Consider the following 20,419-nt stretch of genomic DNA (forward strand, 5'->3'; position numbering starts at 1 on the left):
CACCTAGTGGTGCAAAGGTGCCTCACTCGTTAACACTTCACGAGGAATCGATCCAAATTTCATAATGGACTTTTTGAGTCACTGTGTCCGGAACCGGTATCGGGAGAAGTTGAAGTAAATCTTTTGGGTCATTAAATAGCCTGGCCTACAGGTTCGAATATTTTTACAATCTGTTTCGTACTTTTTTGTGTCGTCAACTATATAAAGGTTAGACATATTTATCTTTCATTATCCTGTGTTTACCTCAGACATTCGTGCCTGTACCTAAATGTTTTTTTTCAAAACATTTAAAAACTCGGACTGAAGTGTGATCGGTGCCGATGGAGTCGTTTGTGTATTCAAAATCGAGCCCCGGTGTTGGTTTTTGTTTTCATTATCGCGTGCGCGAAATCAAACACCACACACAGCGTGCTTCGTTCGTAGAAGCGCTGTTGTGTTTTTTATTCCGTACCAACGCATGTACGTACCGGTGCGCTTTATAGGACGGTTTGAAACTTTGGACACTCATAATCATGGCATTCCGTAACCGGAAGTCAGACCCGGATGAAATTAAGGAATTATGTATGGAATTACAAAACCGTTTTATTTGAACCTAAGTTTGTAAAAATTGCCAACCACGAGAAAAGTGATTTCGTTCAATTTTAAAACCATGAGAAAAGTGATTTCATTCAATTTTTTTATTCAAATTAAAGCTCGTCTTCAAAGATACTGTGCAATTTCATCCAGATCCGACTTCCAGTTCCGAAATTTTACGGCGAAAAGTGTCAAAATTTTAAAAATGTCATACAAAATGACGATGCAAAACCGCTACGTGCTGGTACAAAAGACGAAAACATCACCGGGATGGCAACGTAGCCCCGGCATGAATCGTCCGGACGCCAGTGAATCGGAATTCATCCTCCAACCGGAATCACTGAAGCTACCCAGGTATCCTGCCGATCGATCCGTTCACGGGTATCGGAGGTGACGGTTACGGAAGAACATTGGGGAACTCTGCGTCGGTGTAGGCTAGATCTTTCGTCCGGAACTAGCCGAGTAGAAGACACAGTGAGCCGGAAGCCATGCTCCAACCGTAATCACAGGACCAACTTCGGCACTCATTCGAGTGTCCCTTGTGGCGTAACACGAAATTCGGTATCGGTAGACATTCTTTCGTCAGGGAGCTCTCCGTTCGGCGTAGTCTAGTTCCTTCAACAGGGATTAAATGAGTAGATGGCGACGTAACTCCGGTATGGATCGTCGGGGTGCCAGTGAACCGGAAGTCATCCTCCAACCGAAATCACTGGACCTACCCAGGAAGCCTGCCGTTCGAATCGTTCACGGGTTTCGGAAGCGTCGGTCCCGGGAAAATTTCCATCGTCGGGGAACTTTTCCGTCGGTGTAGGCTAGATTCATCGTCGGGAACTAGCCGAGTAGTTCGTGACGTAGACCATCTCTGGGTCATCGCGGTGCCAGTGAACCGGAAGTCATGCTCCAACTGGAATCGCTGGACCGACCTCGACATCCTTCTGGTCTAGATTCCCTGCAGAAAAGCGAGTGTCTCATATTCGAGAGCTAAATAGTCCAACAGTAGGAGAGAACGATGTAGTCGTCCATGGCGATGCATGAGGTCATAAAATGTGCTTTGAACAACGATACCATTCCATCCCGAAGTAATACCTAACGGTAGTTCCAAGGAGGTAGAGTTGGGGATCCAAGGTGTTTTAGTGGGTAGTTAAAAATATACAATGGTAGTCCTTTGGATAGTCCCATACTCTGTACGTAAATGCATTTCACCTTGTAAAAAAAGTGTGTGAAAATCGGTTGAGTCATTTCTGAGAAAATGAAGTGAGTTCCGTTTTGGAGGTTTTGATGGAAGCCGATTGGTTTGCCCAACAACTAACATGACATGTGCCCGAAGTAAAATACAGGGTTGTTACGGTCGCGTGGATTACGCGGTTTTCGCGGATCTCGCGATTTTCGTTGATTTAGCACGGTTTCTGCTAAGATTTCGATGCTCGGGCGCAGATTTCGCGCGAATTTCAAAAAATATCATTCCACATTTCATTTGTTCGAATAAAAAAAATCTTTGCTGGCCGAATTGATGAGTTTTCACCTTGATAAAACTGAAATTTACTAGAAGGCGGTTCTAGCAAATGCTTTCTTCAGTGGACAAAATTTCGATTTTATGCTTTTCGATCTCGAGTGATACAAGTTGCTATTTCAACAGAGCTGTTACCAGGAATTACAAAAACTTTTCGATATATGTGATTGCGTTTTCCCATTCCAATGCGGAAATCGAAAGAAGATTTTCGCACTCAAGGATATTGATGTCTGATGGCAGATATCGTCTCAGTGAAAATACATTCAATAATGCAAATAACGTAATAAATGGAATGCGGTTATTCAAAAATATGGTAACAAATTTTGTGTATGATAAAATTCGCATTCTTAGAGCAAAATTTGCACGACATGCTTACAAAGCGAAGTCTGACAATTAAAGAAACGAAGAAGTTCTGGGATTCCATCCGTGGTGATAAGAAAGTGTTGGTTCCACTATCCAACATTTTCAATTATTCTTTGCGTTCTGGAATTTTTCCTGAAATATGGAAGAAATCCAATGCGAACAAGGGTATAGTATCCAACTACCGTGGAATTGATGCGTTGTGCGCTGAATCGAAGCTATTTGAAATTATAGTTCGTGATTTTATAACACATAGTTGCTCTGACTACATATCTGAGACTTAGCTTGGATCCATGCCAGAGCTTTTAACTTCCCCTGCTGCGTTTGACGAAATTAATCATCACATAACATAAGTTAAGTATACTGGGATTACACGGATCGTTTTTCAATTGACTTCGATCATATCTAACTGGTAATGAAATGATAGTGAAAATAGGAGCCTGTAAAACCTCACCATGTGTTGTTACTTCTGGAGTTCCTCAAGGAAGTCACCTTGGATCGTTCATAATTTTATTGTATCTCAACGATCTAAATTTTTCGATCAAGTGCATGAAACTATCGTTCGCCGATGACTTTCACATTTCATATTCCAAAATGGTTTAAATGCCACTAAATACTCCGTCATCTCTTTTAGTAGCAAAAAGTCTGTATTCAAGTTCGACTATAATATTTCACAAACTGTTCTCGAACGCGCATCATCTGTTAAGGACTTGGGTGTTCTGGAAACCAAGTTAAATTTTAGAGAGTACATAGAGCTTGCAATTGTACAATTTGATATTCGACGTCGTAGTTTTCCTATTTTTTCTTCGGATTTCCTATGTTAGAACTAATTATGGATATAACGAGCCCATTGCTAGCATGTGCCGCAACAGATGTTTCAATTCTTTCGACTTTCATTTATCACGTAATGTTATCAAGAAATCGTTTCTTATGTTACTGTTTCATTAGATTTAGTTACTATAGAAGCACTAGATTTAAGGAAATGTATCATTTGGATTATTTTGATCTATTGATGCAAAAGATGAGGAAGTTTTATGCCTGCCGGAGAACAATTTTAACAGAAACTAATTCCAGTGGTCTTTTCCCTGATGTAAATAAAATAATAAGAGATGAGGAGGAAATGAAAGACATTCAGAGTAAATTCTATTATAATTGAAACTGAAATTAAAAAGAGCGAATCAGATCATCCTGATGTGGTCTAGCTTAAAATTTTTCTTATCAAGAAGAAAATGTCTGCCGAGCAAAGAGATGTCGAAGCAAAAAAAATATCTTCGGTAAAACCTGTTTAACTTCTTTCAAAATCACAATTGTACGCATTTTTATTTTTACTATAACATTTTCCGTACATCAGAGAGTATTAATTAAAGATCAAGAGTAAACCAAGTTAACTTGTGTTGGTAATTTGTGTATTTTACGCACATTTTATTTGGTACGTATGTCATAGATCTATGTATTCGTATATGTAGTGCAACGAGTTTATCAAAGTGACTTGCAGGATAGAGTTTCAAACAATTTTTTTTTCTGACAATAATTTATTCTCAAATGAATGTTAAGCCTGACATTTTGTATGAAATATCAGTTTTGAACAATTTTTCACCAACGTTCGATGGAAAATTGCTTACATTTTATGAATGTAGATTCTATTCCCCTATAATAAAAGTTAGCAACACTGCTTCAATGCATTTGTATTAGATTGCGCTAAACAAAATAAACAAAACTAAACACTTTCTGTTACAAAAGCAGTATTCCGGAAAAATAAATAGTTTTACGACAACATTCCATATCCATTGCCTTTCGCGTGTTAAATTAAAGGTTCCAATTTTACGGGTTTACTTATAGAAGGTACGTAAATCCTTATATCGCAATAATTTCTGCAAGAGGAAATCCACATAGGAATGTGTTTGTTGCTAATCAAATGTGTTAGTGAATGTAAGCTGAAACTGAGGTATTTTTTCTCGAGCAGTTTTAAGGAAAGCGGAAGAGTTTTAGACTAAGATTTTCGCTTTTCTTGAACTGCAATTATAAGCAGTATGAACCGATTGGTTTATTTTTTAACCATATGGAAGATTTATTGAGAAAAATCAGGAAAATAAGCGCCGGAATTGGTTTTACACACATATTGTTGACATTACACATACGCTTGCAAAGAGTCTTGCTCCTTATCTAAGGACATCGAAATAGATGGAGAATAAAACTGAAATCGTTTTCATGGTTTTTAAATTATATTTAAGTGAATATTCAAGTATTGCGGAAAGTATCACCTGCATAAAAATAGTTGTCTAACGCTTCGCTCGAATACCGCGCGTTGTAGTGTTCGACTTCGCGCGGATTCCGCGCGTTTTGATTTTGAAATTTTTCGTAACAACCCTGAAAATAAGAATTGTCGCACATCGTTGGCTTAGTGAGCAAAAACAGGCTTAACTCCATCTCCGGAGAGATCGCATGGAAAAGCAAAAAAACAAGGTCTACAGGATTTGTTTACCACTTCCTAAAACCGACGCAATGAGCTTTCCGACTTATTGACATCCTGTTCTCTTAAGTGTAATAATAGAGCCATTAAATTTCATCGACGATTCTCCAATCGATACAAAAAAACACCCAATTCCGTATCAGTATGACTAAACATGCTTACGAAGTGCGCTCGCGTTCGAATTTTTGATCCGGAGACAACATGAGGGGTAGAATTGTTTTTTTCCAAAATATTTATTGAGTGTCTTCGTAGATTTTTCGTACTTAAGATTCGGCAGCCAAAACAAAATAAATGATTGAATCGCGGTGGAATTGGCATGTCTACTTTAACATAAAATTATCATAAAGCATCATAGACTTTTTGACAATTGCAGTACTTTTCGGCGACCATCTCATCTAGTATTGGATTCAAAATTGGAGTGTGAGAACAAGTTAATAAACACACAAATAAAACCCTTACGATGCAAACCTGAACCGTAGTGTAGTAATTATATTCACATTTAACAATAAATCTTGTGGGTTTTATTCAAAAGTTTTATTTATAGAATACCATTGTGGCGCACAGTAAATGATTCGGGTAGCGTTCGTTTGTGCATTTAGAATCTTACATGAGTTTGTAAAGGACAATTATCACATTGCTTTTTTTTGTTAATAATTAAGAGTTATTTATTTTCATACAGTGAGAAACTTTCTAAAACGACAGAAATTCTTGACCCGTCAAACTCAATATTCGAAGTGAAAATACATCTTTACAAAAACTAGTTCAATCACAAATCACTCACTTTCAATTGAATAAATTGCGTCCATTACAGCTCATTTATCAAGTGGTGTTTCGCAGTTGAATGTCGTTTGTGTTTTCCTTACTCTATGTTAAGTCACTGCCAAAAAAAAAACGGAAATATTATAATTGTAAATTGTTTTCTTCCCAGCAACAGATCTCGAATCAGCACAACAGCAATACTCGTTACATCGATTGTACCACGCCCGCAAGACAACGTTGAATGCATCCAACAACAACAACAACAATCACTCCAGTAGTACCAACATTAGCAACCATAACAACAACAACAACAACAACAACAACATCAACAACAACAACAACATGGGCATGCATCATAGCGGCAGCAGTCAGACAATAAACTCCAGTAGCAGCAAGTACTCCTCGAATCATCACGTGGCTGGTGGAGGCGGTGGTGGCAGTGGTCACTACCATCATCACGGAGGAATGCCGCACTCCCAAAGCACCGGGGATGTGTCCGCCATTTTCGGACGTGCATGACATGGTACTCTCAGTAAGGTCAGGGACACCAGCAGCAAAATGACCGGCATGGTCTAGACGAACCCAATTTCTTCCTCCAAAAACAAAACAAACAAAAAAAATACCCGTACCGTACCTTACGTTGACACGACTGTAGGATAGAGGCCTACTAGGTTCAGGTCGTACCTAATTGTGAATAGTTTTGTAGTGATGTGTATAGTGTATGGCGAAACGCGCGAATCTAGATGAGGTAGAACGATAGGAATTAATCGCTAATCAGTATCCGTAATCCTCAGAGAGTTATTATCCTTCCACTGCCTTCCTCCCAAATAGTGGACCCGACTGTTTGCCATTCAGTTTAGGATCATCCGAAGTAGACCCGTAGAAAACGTATGACAAAGAAGGGGATGTGCAAATCTGTTTTCCATAAGAATCTCCTCATTTCAGTTAGGTTTTCTTAACAATTTTGTTGCTGCCAAAAGAGAGAGAGAGAGAGAGAGAGAGAGAGAGAGAGAGAGAGATGCTAAACATTTGTTCAAAAACGGCTTAGTTGTTGATTTACTTCAAATTTTCATTCCAATTTGATTCTTCAAGTTTCTAAAATCTATGCAAGCAAATGTGAAATAGGGAAATAATTCATGATGAATCATACAGTATTAGAACATTACAGTTTTCTGAGGTAAAACCAAGCAGAGGACAAACACACACACACAAACAAATCTTTGATCAATGTTCCAAATCGACGGACAAACAACGGAAGTAGGCTGCATTCGAATAAAAAACAAATGGAGACGGAATGATCGTGATATCTTGAAATTTATTTTTCATTTTGAGATAGCAACTATCGCTTCCCCCCCAGTTGACCCCTGATGCTAGAATTACGTAAGCAAAAAATAAATCAACAGACCAATTGAGACAGTGTTGTAGATTAGAAAACCTAAATTGACTAGCATTCGGATCACATCAGAACGGAAATCAAGGACCGGAATGAAATTTCGTGACGAACAGTGTTGCAAATGCATCAAAGTACGACTGACTTTTAATAACGTAGATTAAAAATGTATAGCCGATAATCGTAATTTATTGTTTAGTGACAGCCAGAATGCAAATAGCAGCCCTGAACAGAAATAGGATCAGTTCTAATGCCAGATTCAAACAGATAAATATATTTAACCTAATAATTCAGGCGTCGAAGTAAGTGATTTCTAGTGAGTAGTGAAAATGTTTCATTTATGTAATGTTATGACAAATCATCTTCAAAATAAAGTAATACGTTTGAAATTGCTTGCAAACCGAAAAACAAAAACAAACATTCAAAATAAGCGCTGATCTATAAAGTTACTGGCTTCGATTGAGAACTTTTTCAATGTTAAGTAAGTTAAAGGCACCGCTAAATTTCTAGAACAAGCAAATGTCGAAGCTCTTCTTTCAGACACCACTATGATTGATGCGGAAACGCAGAATTACTCTTAAACGAAGTGAAATATATGACTATACATATACTTATATATGGGAACATTATTTTATGTACATTCTTGTCAAAACCGCAATATCGGAAATATAAAGATTCAATTCAATGCTAAAATTTCCATTTAACTAGTGAAAAGAAACCCCACAAATGTAACAGCTCTTTTCAGTTGAAGGACCCATCCGAAAGACCATCCAAAAAATTCACTTTCGTTCGAGTGGCGACTTCTCTCGACTGGCCAGTGAGATGTAGGAAGGAATGTGCCTATAAGAGTAGATGGGATTAAACGCACACCCGGAGCAAAGCTTAGTTCATGCTTTTTTTAGAAGTTACCATTTTTTTCGCTGGAGTTTTATTAAAACTGGAAGTCTAACGTAACAAGATATTACTAGAAAATTTTGGTTGCTTTAGACTAATAATAACTGGCGAAATAAACAAAAATAAATTGCGTTGTTATTACACTGGACCAAGGTTGCTGATCCTATCAATGAAACATTACTCGTGAACTATTCTCTTCACCGGCGATGCTCTACCCGTGCGGCGAGCAGTTTGTATATATTCCGTGTCTGCTTCATTCATTCTCTCCTTCCACTCAGAGAATTGTACCGCTTGGCAAAGCAAGTAAGCATCATATATGCACTCTGTTCGCTCGCAGTGAGTTCGTTTCGAAGCGTTTAGGTAGAAAGCTATTCGGTGGTGCTGATGACTCGCGTTGAGTCGAATTTTCTACTCACGGTGATTCGTTCTCTGCGACGTATGGCGGTACAACTGAATGACCGCCCAGGATAAAATTTTATTCCTGTATAAAGCTTATAAGAAAGATGTCGAATCTTTTTGAATTGTCTTCACTGCACATTTCTTCGGTGTTTGCTATACTTCAATCGTGATTTGTAGCGTTAAGGACAACTTTGATACCTGCCAGAATATGTTATTGATTAATCATCAAACTGTAAAGGGTTATTAATAGAGCGTTTTTGTGTGTCGTAAATATGTAACTTTCACTCCTATTCCGTAGTTCTATAATAAATTCATTTTGTGTTTCGATCGAGTTCGACTTTTCCAAACAAATTATACCTCATTCGAAATGCCAAATTGGTATTTTTCATTCGGTCGAATGTAGGGTTGTTTATTATGCCTGAGAAGTAATAGTCCCAAGTTTTTGTCAACTATTATTGTTTCTCATGATCGTGAAACTATTTATATACCGATTACAAAGCCATTCGACGATCGTTTCCTTAATAATTATAAACATATGTGATGATTCCCGCGGACCCACACGGACCGAGGGATGCGGCCAACGTCATTTGGAAGACTCATGATATATTCCATCCACCGGCCGGTGCCGATCGCCAGCTGAAGGTTGGATCTGCCAAAGTCGACCACTGCGACCCCAATACAACATTATCCAATCATACTATCCTAGTTTTAAATTAGTCGTTAATAAAATTAGAAAAAGTCCTTGGCACCTTAGAGCTAAAGCAATGTGCCTTAAAAATAATTATATTATTGAATAAAAAAAAAAAAATATGTGATGATTGCTTTTAATTTCATGTTAATCATTCATAATAAACTAATAGTATTTGTATTGACATCGAGACAAGTTGTTTCGAACCAAGTCAACTACCAAAAAAGTTGAGACCAACTTTGATGATAAACACTATCAGTTCGTACAAATACTAGAAGAACCATAAACACCAAATAATTCCGTCACATTCAATAGACAGGGCGTTAGAGCTACAATATAATAGAAACTAAAACCGAAATAGAACTTCTATAATTTTGTATAAGGCACTAATTTGGAGGACAACATAAGATTTTACTGAAGAATTATCAAAAACAAACAAACTCTCTACAGTTACTTGTTGGAAACTGTGCCATGGATAATCGTGCAATGAAGACCTTCCGCAGTTTCCAATAACGAAATAAATATCTAAAAATCAAGTATCATACAATCAAACACAACAAAATTATCTGTCTCGTGACATTAGTGACGTTAAATAAAGTGGAATTAAATGCATTTTGTTTTTCTTGATCCTATATTCTCCTACTATCTCCTGATTATGTGATAACAGAATTATATTTCATTTGGACTCTTTGTATGTGATCCTTGAAGTATTCACGTAAAAATTTTTTTGCTCAACACAGTTTTAAGGTAAATAATACAATGAGTAGTTTCAAAACTGAATGTGTGATATGAGTAACAAAAATTCTAAACCATTCAGTAAAAACCATTCAAGCGAAGAGGTTGTGTTTCGATTGTACTGGCTCGTGAGTTAACGGCTGCTACCGAGACAATTCTAAGCTTCAGGTAGTTAAACTGCCCATAGCAAACGCAATATTCGGGGCGTTTCCCGACTGGAAAGCTAGCAACGAAGGCCATCCCGTTCATACGCACAGAGGTGTAGAGACACAGAGGTGCGAGAGCATAGAAGTGACGAGTCACAGAGGTGCCATCGCATAAAGGTGCGAAGACGAAGGGGTGCAAAGGCACAGAGGTGCTAAAGCAACCCAGTGCTGATCTACCAGGTACCAGAATTTGTACGCTGCGTAGGATCAAAAGAGACGGCATATATCGCGAGGTGCTACACTGCAAGCATCGCATTTGATCGCCACCAAGAGCAAAAGCACTGTACCTGGGGTCAGGTACAGCAAGTGCAGTGGTGTTCACAACGACGGCAGAGCAACTGAGATAGCAGTAAACGACAGAAGACTGCCAATTGGAAACAGCAAAAGACTGCCAATTGGAAATCGTTGGAAGAGCTTCACGTCGTTCTTCACGATAAAGGAACAGAGACATCAGCTACAAGGTAGATTTAATTTAATTTATTTTTTATTTCTTATATCTGAAATTTTACTAAACATAAGTTTTTATTTTGGTATTATTAATTTACAAAAAAAATTTAATGTAATGGATGATCTCATGGAAGATCATCCGAATCCGATTCCGGATACTAGTAAAAGTTTAAATACTCCGAGGGCTAAACATTATCCACAGGGTACCACTGGGCCATGGATAGTCTATCTTCGAAAAAAAGAAAAGATTTTAAACTTGATGCAAATTACAAAGGATTTGACATCACATTTCTCTGAAGTTAAAGAAATCTGTAAGGTTAATAGAGATAAAATTCGAGTTGTAGTTAACGACTTGAAACAGGCAAACGATATTGTAACCTGTAAATTATTTGCTATTGAATATCGAGTTTACATTCCATCGAAGGAGGTAGAAATTGACGGTGTTGTGACTGAAGCAAGTCTGACAGCAGATGATTTACTTAAAAATGGAGTTGGCCGTTTTAAAAACTCCATGCTTGAGGGAGTTAAGATACTCGAGTGCAAACAATTGTACTCAGCATCTATTGTCGATGGAAAAAAGTCTTATCGTCCCTCAGATTCGTTTCGCGTAACATTTGCCGGATCTGCATTGCCTAGCCATGTCTATATCGATAAAATTCGTCTTCCTGTTCGGCTTTTCGTACCGCATGTTATGAATTGCACGAACTGTAAAAAATTCGGACATACAGCTACTTACTGTAGTAATAAGTCCAAATGTATCAAATGTCAAGGGCCTCATAAGGATAATCTTTGCGATAAAGATGTTGAAAAATGTGTTTATTGTGGGGAAAGCCCTCATGATGATCTTTCAGTGTGCGCTGCATTTAAGCTGCGTAAAGACAAAATGAAGCTTTCTTTAAAAGCACGGTCTAAGCGCACATATGCAGAAATGCTCAAAACGGTCATACATGTCTCCCCTTTGGAAACCGAAAACGGTTTTTCAAATCTTGCGGAGCCAGAGGAATCTGACTCTGACGGAAATAGTGAAGATACCTCGTTTGTCACTCCTCAAGGGTCTGTTAAGAGGAGATTAACAAACCACAAAATACCAAAAAAGACACCTAAAATTATACCTTCAAAAAAAGATCCCCGTGTTAAAGCTAAAAAGCCAAATTTAAAACCAAAAACTGTGCCTCCTGGTTTGTCAAATTCACAAACCAATCCAGGAACTAGCTCAAGAAAAGACAATAATCCAGTGGGCTCCATTTCACATTCACCAACAGGATTACTGAAATTTTCGGAAATTGTAGAATGGATTTTCGCTGCATTCAATATTTCTGAACCTCTAAAGACCATCATAACAGCATTCCTTCCAATAGCTAGAACTTTTTTGAAACAGTTATCAGCTCAATGGCCAGCACTTTCAGGTTTTGTATCATTTGATGGATAATTTATCATCCGCCGCAAATGATTCAATCACTGTCCTGCAGTGGAATTGTCGAAGCATCATGCCAAAACTTGATTCATTTAAAGTTTTGTTGCATAGTCAAAAATGTGATGTATTTGCTTTGTGCGAAACATGGCTTACATCAAACATAGCCTTAAATTTTAATGACTTTAACATTATACGTCTCGACAGAGACTCCCCGTATGGTGGAGTGCTTTTAGGAATTAAGAAATGTTATTCCTTTTATAGATTAAACATTCCTTCGACTTCTAGTATAGAAGTTGTTGCTTGTCAAATAAACATTAAAGGAAAGGACATTTGCATTGCTTCGGTATATATTCCTCCAAGAGCTCAAGTTGGACAACGACAGCTTAATGAAATTGTCGAAGCCCTTCCTGCTCCACGTTTGATTTTAGGAGATTTCAATTCGCACGGAATGATGTGGGGTTCCGTTTACAATGATAGCAGATCATCTCTAATATATAATATTTGCGACAATTTTAGCATGACGGTACTAAATATGGGTAGCATGACACGGATCCCAAGACCTCCTGCACGTCCAAGTGCATTAGATTTATCTCTTTGTTCGACTTCAATTCGACTAGATTGCACCTGGAAAGTATTTCCTGATTTACATGGTAGCGATCATTTACCAATCATCATCTCAATTAGCAGTAACAAAGGCATTGCTAATTCAGTTAATATTCCATATGATTTGACAAAAAATATTGACTGGATTAAATACCAAAGTAATATTTCAAGTGTCTTAACTTCAATGGAAGAGCTTCCCCCACTTGAAGAATATGACTTCCTCGTTTGTTCGATTCTGGAGGCCGCAGAACAAGCCCAAACCAAACGATTTCTTGGTCCATCGTCTAACAGAAGACCTCCAAATCCTTGGTGGGACAAAGAGTGCTCAGATGCTAAACACGCGAAACAAAATGCTTTCAAGACGTTTTTAAAACGAGGAGGAGGAACTCCTCAGAATTTTGAAAAATTCTTGGTTTTAGAAACCAAGTACAAGAACATACTTCGGGTTAAGAAATGCAGCTATTGGAGACATTTTGTGGAAGGTTTGTCAAGAGAAACCTCAATGAGCACTCTTTGGAATACGGCCAGACGAATGAGGAATCGTAACGTAGGAAATGAGAGTGAGGAGTACTCGAATCGATGGATATTTGATTTTGCGAGGAAAGTTTGTCCAGATTCCGTTCCTACGCATAGCATTGTTAGGGAGTCTTCTTCAAATGATAATTCCATTGATAGCCCCTTTTCAATGATGGAATTTTCCATAGCACTCATGTCTTGTAACAATAACGCTCCTGGATTGGACAGAATTAAATTCAACTTGGTGAAGAATCTGCCCGACCTCGCAAAAAGACGTTTGTTGGAATTGTTCAACAAGTTTCTTGAGCAAAATATTGTTCCACCTGACTGGAGACAAGTGAAAGTTATCGCCATTCAAAAGCCGGGGAAACCAGCTTCCAATCACAACTCATATAGACCCATTGCGATGTTGTCCTGCATCAGAAAATTGTTCGAAAAAATTATTCTACGACGTCTCGACACTTGGGTCGAGACGAACGGTTTGTTGTCAGATACTCAGTTTGGCTTCCGTAGAAATAAAGGGACGAATGATTGCCTTGCATTACTTTCGTCTGACATCCAAATTGCCTTCGCTCAAAAGCAACAAATGGCATCTGTATTTTTAGACATTAAAGGAGCATTTGATTCAGTTTCCATTGATGTTCTTTCAGACAAGCTCCACCAACATGGACTCCCAGCGGTTATAAATAATTATTTGCACAACCTTTTGTCAGAGAAACGCATGCATTTTTCACATGGCGATTTGGCAACAATCAGAATTAGCTACATGGGTCTCCCGCAAGGCTCATGCCTCAGTCCGCTCCTCTATAATTTTTACGTGAATGACATTGACAGCTGTCTAGTAACCCCATGTACACTAAGACAATTGGCAGATGATGGCGTGGTTTCAGTTACTGGATCCAAAGCTATTGATCTGCAAAAACCATTGCAAGATACCTTAGATAAATTGTCCGTTTGGGCTGTTCATCTTGGTATCGAATTCTCTGCGGAGAAAACAGAGCTGGTCGTCTTTTCAAAAAAGCATGATCCCGCGCAACTTCAGCTTCATATGATGGGAAGAATAATCGAACAGGTTTTGACTTTCAAATACCTCGGGGTGTGGTTTGATTCCAAATGCACGTGGGGAGGACACATTAGGTATCTGATAACGAAATGCCAACAAAGAGTAAATTTTCTTCGAACAATAACAGGGTCTTGGTGGGGTGCTCATCCGCAAGATCTAATAAAATTGTATCAGACAACGATACTTTCAGTGATGGAATATGGATGCGTTTGTTTTCGTTCCGCTGCAAATTCTCATATTATCAAACTTGAGCGAATTCAGTACCGTTGTTTGCGAATTGCTTTAGGCTGCATGCATTCGACACATACAATGAGTCTTGAAGTTCTGGCGGGAGTTCTTCCATTAAAAGATCGATTTTGGGAGCTTTCATCACGCCTGCTAATAAGATGTGATGTGCTGAATCCCATGGTAATTAATAATTTCGAACGACTAGTCGAGCTTCGATCTCAAACAAAATTCATGACAGTATATTTTAACCATATGTCACAGGAAATCAACCCTTCAAGATATATTCCTATCCGTGTCAGCCTCCTAAATGTCCCTGACTCAACTTTATTTTTCGACACATCCATGCAGCGCGAAGTGCGTGGAATCCCGGACCACCTACGCTCTATGGAAATCCCAAAAATATTTTCAAGTAAGTTCAGGCATATTAACTCTGAGAAAATGTTTTACACGGACGGATCGCGAATGGAAGAAGCGACAGGGTTTGGTATGTTCAACAATAATGTTTCGGCCTCATTCAAGCTTCAAGAACCTGCATCTGTTTATATAGCAGAGTTAGCAGCAGTTCATTATAGCTTGAATGTAATCGTCACATTATCTCCAAACCATTATTTCCTCTTCACAGATAGTCTGAGTGCAATTGAAGCCATTCGCTCAAACGCTGCTGGCAAAAATGAACCGTTTTTCTTGGGTAAAATAAAACAGTGTCTGAACGACATATTGAATAATAATTATCTAATCACAATAGTTTGGGTTCCGGCTCATTGCTCCATTCCAGGCAATGAAAGAGCCGATATTTTAGCCAAACGTGGTGCTATTGAGGGTGAAATTTATGAGAGACCGATTGCTTTCAACGAATTCTATAGCGCGTCTCGCCAAAGAACACTTGCCAGCTGGCAAGCTTCTTGGGATAAAGATGATCTGGGTCGGTGGATGCACTCAATTATTCCTAAAATATCGACAAAGGCATGGTTCAGGGGACTGGATGTGAGTAGAGATTTCATTCGTGTGATGTCCAGACTCATGTCCAATCACTACACGTTAGATGCACATCTCCTTCGAATTGGACTTTCCGAGACTAATCATTGTGCTTGCGGCGAAGGTTACCGCGATATTGACCATGTTGTTTGGACATGCGTGGAGTTTCGTGATGTCAGATCTCAACTAATAAATTCCTTGCGTACCCAAGGTAGACTATCCAATGTCCCAGTTCGCGACATTCTTGCTTGTCGTGACCTTCCATACATGAAACTTCTTTATCATTTCATTAAATCCATTGGAGTTCCAATTTAAATTTTATTTTATGTTAAACTGTTTTCTCTTCCATGAGTTCAACCAATAGCCAACTATAGGATATTGAATATAAGTGGTGAACTGATACAAACAATCCTGAAATAGTTATAAGATCATGTACAAAATAAATGTATTTTATTTAATGTAATTTAAAATAGCAACTCGCTTGATAAAAACAGTGTTTAGATTAACTAATGAGTACCAACATACTAATATGATATTCGAAATGTATTAGGTTTAAACTACTATGTATTGTGGATGCCACGGCGAAGAAAAACTTATGTATATTGCCTATGAAATAAACGTATTTATGAAAAAAAAAAAAAAAAAAAAAAAATCTAAATCGCACTATCTGACTAATCGATAAACCACGCGGATTGTGTTATTTTTCAAATTGAAATCGTTTCCTCTGTAATATGAATATTGTAAAATGTTATGAAATTGAATTTACAATTTCTTCTAGCGGATGTTCTTTTTTAAAAAAAAGCTAAACCGATCACTTCGGGAGTCAATTGTAGAACATTTTATTTTCAATACATTTTTGACAGCAATATCAGATTGTAATCTTAATTTGATTTCAGCTCATCAATTTCTCAACTGATATCACATTACGTTATTATTTTGCTGTTTGCTTTTGGAAGAAAAACTTACGAGGCAATAGTTTTGTGAAACTCCAAAAATGATAATATTAAATGCAAAAATTTAATGAATGCATTAAAATAGGACTAAGTTAATAAGGCGATACAAAAATGCAAAAGTAAATTTCAATGGAACATCTATTCCTCCAATTTTATGTTGCGTTTTACAAAATGCTTCGACATCCTGTGGCAGTTGGCCGGAACCACAACCGTGATTCTCAATTTAAAAGTCTTAATTTCCTGATCGTAGTACAGTTATTCTAATCGATAATTTGCGTAGATGTATGGTAAAAGATGCTGAATGAGTATTTAGTTAGTAATGACTATTTCTTTGTTAGCCATTCTTCTTAATTGCTTTGATTTTTGCAGAGCAAGCAGTTACATGGCGTCTCAGTAGGTTCAAACGTTGTGGAAAACCCTGCACTCCTATTACTTCTATAAATCAAATCTATGCGAAGAAGCGTTAAATTGTGTTTAATATAATAAAAACATGAAAAAATAAATCATCCCAGGAATTAAAAGATTAGACTTGCCTCTATAATCAATATTCAGAATATATTTTTGTCTATTTGCATTGCATATTGATATTGCGTATTGGACTTGATCATTCATAATCATATGTGATTTTAAAAAATATCACTGTAGATATTTCAGTCCATTTTAAAAATCATAAATAAAATAAATATCAAACCAACCCGAAAGAGAATCAAAAGTGTTGCTACAGTTATATGTGGAAAATAATTCCTTTTATTTTATTTCTTATATAAGCCATATAAACTGCAAAATTTTCACTTTACAAAAGTGATTGCCCTCAGGTGATTCAACTCCAGCTTTTTTAAAATCTATCTGCCATTACTTGTCGCAAAATTTCAACAGCACGGAGTACGAACGTGAGAATAGTATTCGGTGAAATCTGAATAAACTGTTTCATTAGTTTTATTGCAGTAGGAAGTACATTATATGTACATTAGTATACGATTTTAAACAACGTTTTGAAGTGGACTATCAGTTTTATTTTTATCCAACCCAATCGTTTCGCCATCTTCCAATAATAAGTAATGATATTACGTTTAAAGTTTTCCAAGCTAATTTGTGATGTTCAACGCACACTTTTTATCAGGGCAATATCTACGAGACAATTAAACTAAGCAAAATAAAAAATTGCTTCCATCGCATCGCTAATTTTTGTCTTCAATTTTTTTCGTACACTTGCATTTATGATTGCTGGCATTTTGACTCGCAGTGAGTCAAAAATTGATTCAATGTAAGCGCTATTCGTGCCTGATGATACCTGCTCTTAAAATGGTGGAGAATGGCTCACGGCGGAATAGCAACAAGCATGAAAAAGCAAGATCTCTTCTCTCTTGCGAGTCGCTCAGGCAGTCACATATTAAGCATAGCTTTTGCCTCGTCCGGCATTACATGCTTTGCTGTCTCCGTTCTTGAATCGTTCGCAGGCGATGAACGTTAATGAGTTGCGTGAGGCGAATTTCAGCAACCCTGCACTGGACCTCAATTTAAAAGTGTTTTACCCGGTTCCTGCACTAAAATCACATTAAACGTTTTCTGTTTTGAAAAGTTTAAGTTCGGTTTTGGCACACAAAATATTAATTCGATTTTCTCATTCAAAACTACTTAAAGGGGGTTTCAACGTTAAGTTGCACTTATCAGCCGATCATATAACGCTCTACACTTTTTGAAGTCTGCTACGCTTCAAACAGTATCAGTAGATTTTTTGATAAAAAAGCATTCATGTCTATTCATGTTAACTTGAATATGAGTATTAGGCCGCAGAATTTTTTTTTGTGGTCGCTCATTTGAATCGCGATTTAAAAATTTAAAATTATAGTGTCCTATATTTCCAAAATGGAATTGGTATCGATCGATTTTCACGAACTTAGATTCAAAACAAATTTATTTCTAATTAAATTTCATTCAGATCCAACTTCCAATTCTGAAATTCCAGAATTATGAGGATTTTAAAGTCTCCAGATCACAAAAACTCCTACAGCAAAATTAAAACTGGCTTATAAATGAAAACACAAAAAGGATATAAATCTTCAAAACTGATCGCACACATACATGTCAAATTACCTTCTATGTCGAATATATAAACAGAATCAGGATTATATTAAAAAAACCTGTTTTAATCCACCTAGTGGTGTAATTTTTGCTATCGAATGCTTTCAGAAACTTACGGTGATGCTGCTCTGAGTAAATGAACGTGTCGGGAGTGGTTCCAACTTTTTAAAAATTGTGATTTCGATGTCGAAGACAAACGTGATGGTGGAAGAGAAAAAACCTTCAAAGATGAATAACAATTTACTACGAGCTCTTAAAAACGGGTGAAACCATCAAAGAAGATCGCTACCGAACGCAACTGATGCGCATTAGTCGCGCGCTAAAAGAAAAGCGGCCACAGTATCAAGAGCGACATGACAAAGTCATCCTTCAACACGACAATGCTCGGCCTCACGTCGCAAAAGTGGTCAAAAAGTACCTGGAAACGCTGAAATGAGAAGTCTTGCCTCACCCGCCGTATTCCCCAGATGTCGCCCTTCTGACTTCCACCTATTCCGTTCGACGGCACACGGCCTGGCAGATCAACATTTTCAATCCTTCGAAGAGTTGGAAAAATGGATTGCTTCATGGATAGCGTCAAAAAAGGACTCCATTTTTCGAGCAGGGATCCGAAAATTTCCGGAAAGATGGAAGAAAGTTGTCGCTAGCGATGGACAATACTTTGAATAATACATCTGTAAGCACTTTTTCGCAATAAAGCTTTAAATTTTGGAAAAAAAACGGCGGAAGCAAAGTTGTACACCTAATATAAGTATATTATTTTGCGTAGTTTTTTAGTAAGAAATCTTTATAGATTTTTTTTCAAATTAACTTTTATTTCTTTTTCATATATTTGAGAACGAGGTACGTTGCCCTTATTTTATTTGAGTAAAAATATAAAAAAATAATAGAAAATTTTACTTCTTTCTTATGTTTTCAAGACATATACTTTTAAAAGCTTATTAGATTAATTCAAATTTAATTTTATAATTTATCTCAATATTTTAGTATTAAGATATTAATAAAAAATTAAGAAAAATGTAAAATAGTTAAAATTTGACCTGTCAATACAAAAGGAACTTCTACTGATCGAGCTCCAATTCAAGTTAATAAAAGAAAAATAATTGTTAAATTTTAAAAATGAAATTTGATTAATTGGATAAAATTGGATCCTTTGAATTTATTTTTATGAATAAAAGGTTAAATAAATAAAATAGATATTGAGGCTACAAATACAATTACGTCTTCTTATTGATTAGGAATAGATCGAAGAATAGCATATGCAAAGAAAAAATATCATTCAGGTTGAATATGAACTGGGGTTTCTAAAGGATTGGCCGGAATAAAATTTTCTGGATCTATTTATAAATAATTAAATTCTCAAATAACCCAGTGAACGACCGTAACTAGGTTAAAACCGAGTATAAATAAACGATATAATAATAATAATAAAATTCTCAAATATAAATTATTAAAATGCAAATAAAAATAATAAATCCAAATAAGGATGAAATGGAATTTTGTCAATATTTCTATTTAATCCTAAAGGGTTATTAGATCTAGTTTGATGTAAAAATAATAAATTAATAATTGTTAAAGCTAAAATAATAAAAGGTAAATTAAAATGGGAAGTAAAAAATTGAGGTTATGTAGCATTGTCTACAGCAAATCCACCTCAAATTCATTGAACTAAGTCATTTCCAAGATAAGAAACTGCGGATAATAAATTAGTAATTACAGTTGCTCCTCAAAAAGACATTTGTCTTCAAGGTAGAACATAACCTAAGAATCCTGTCGCTATAACTATAAATAAAATAATAGGTCCTACTATTCAAGTAGGAATGTAATGAAATGAATTATAATAAATTCCTCGTCCTACATGTAAATATAAACAGGCAAAAAGAAGGAAGCTCCATTTGCGTGAGAAATACGTAAAAATCAACCACTATTCACATCTCGATAAATATGATTTACTCTATTAAAGGTGGTTTCGATATCTGCAGTATAATGTATTGCTAAAAATAATCCAGTTAAAACTTAGATAATTAAGCATAGTCCTAATAAAGATCCAAAATTTCATCAAGCAGAAATAGTAATAGGAGTAGGTAAATCAATTACAGAATTATTTATAATTTTAATAAAAGGTTGTATTTGACGAAAAGGCTTAAACATAAA

At 36.7% G+C, this 20,419-nt stretch overlaps 1 protein-coding gene and 1 pseudogene across 5 annotated transcripts in view; one reads left to right on the forward strand and one right to left on the reverse strand.

Moving 5' to 3' along the window:
• The window catches only part of LOC131427563 (dual specificity tyrosine-phosphorylation-regulated kinase 2), a 303,588-nt gene extending 295,841 nt beyond the window's left edge, over positions 1–7,747 (forward strand). For 2 of the 5 annotated variants that reach the window (XM_058590874.1, XM_058590873.1), the window contains exon 11: positions 5,842–7,747. In XM_058590874.1, the coding sequence (XP_058446857.1) occupies positions 5,842–6,191 (350 nt within the window). In that variant the 3' untranslated portion in view covers positions 6,192–7,747. The remainder of the gene's footprint in view (positions 1–5,841) is intronic. The other 3 variants (XR_009229283.1, XR_009229284.1, XM_058590876.1) reach the window with 3 other exon arrangements.
• An 11,526-nt stretch (positions 7,748–19,273) lies between these two features.
• On the reverse strand, positions 19,274–20,416 carry LOC131429128 (cytochrome b-like; annotated as a pseudogene).
• Positions 20,417–20,419: the final 3 nt, after the last annotated feature.

The sequence above is a fragment of the Malaya genurostris genome, chromosome 2, assembly GCF_030247185.1.
Source record: "Malaya genurostris strain Urasoe2022 chromosome 2, Malgen_1.1, whole genome shotgun sequence".
Taxonomy (NCBI): domain Eukaryota; kingdom Metazoa; phylum Arthropoda; class Insecta; order Diptera; family Culicidae; genus Malaya; species Malaya genurostris.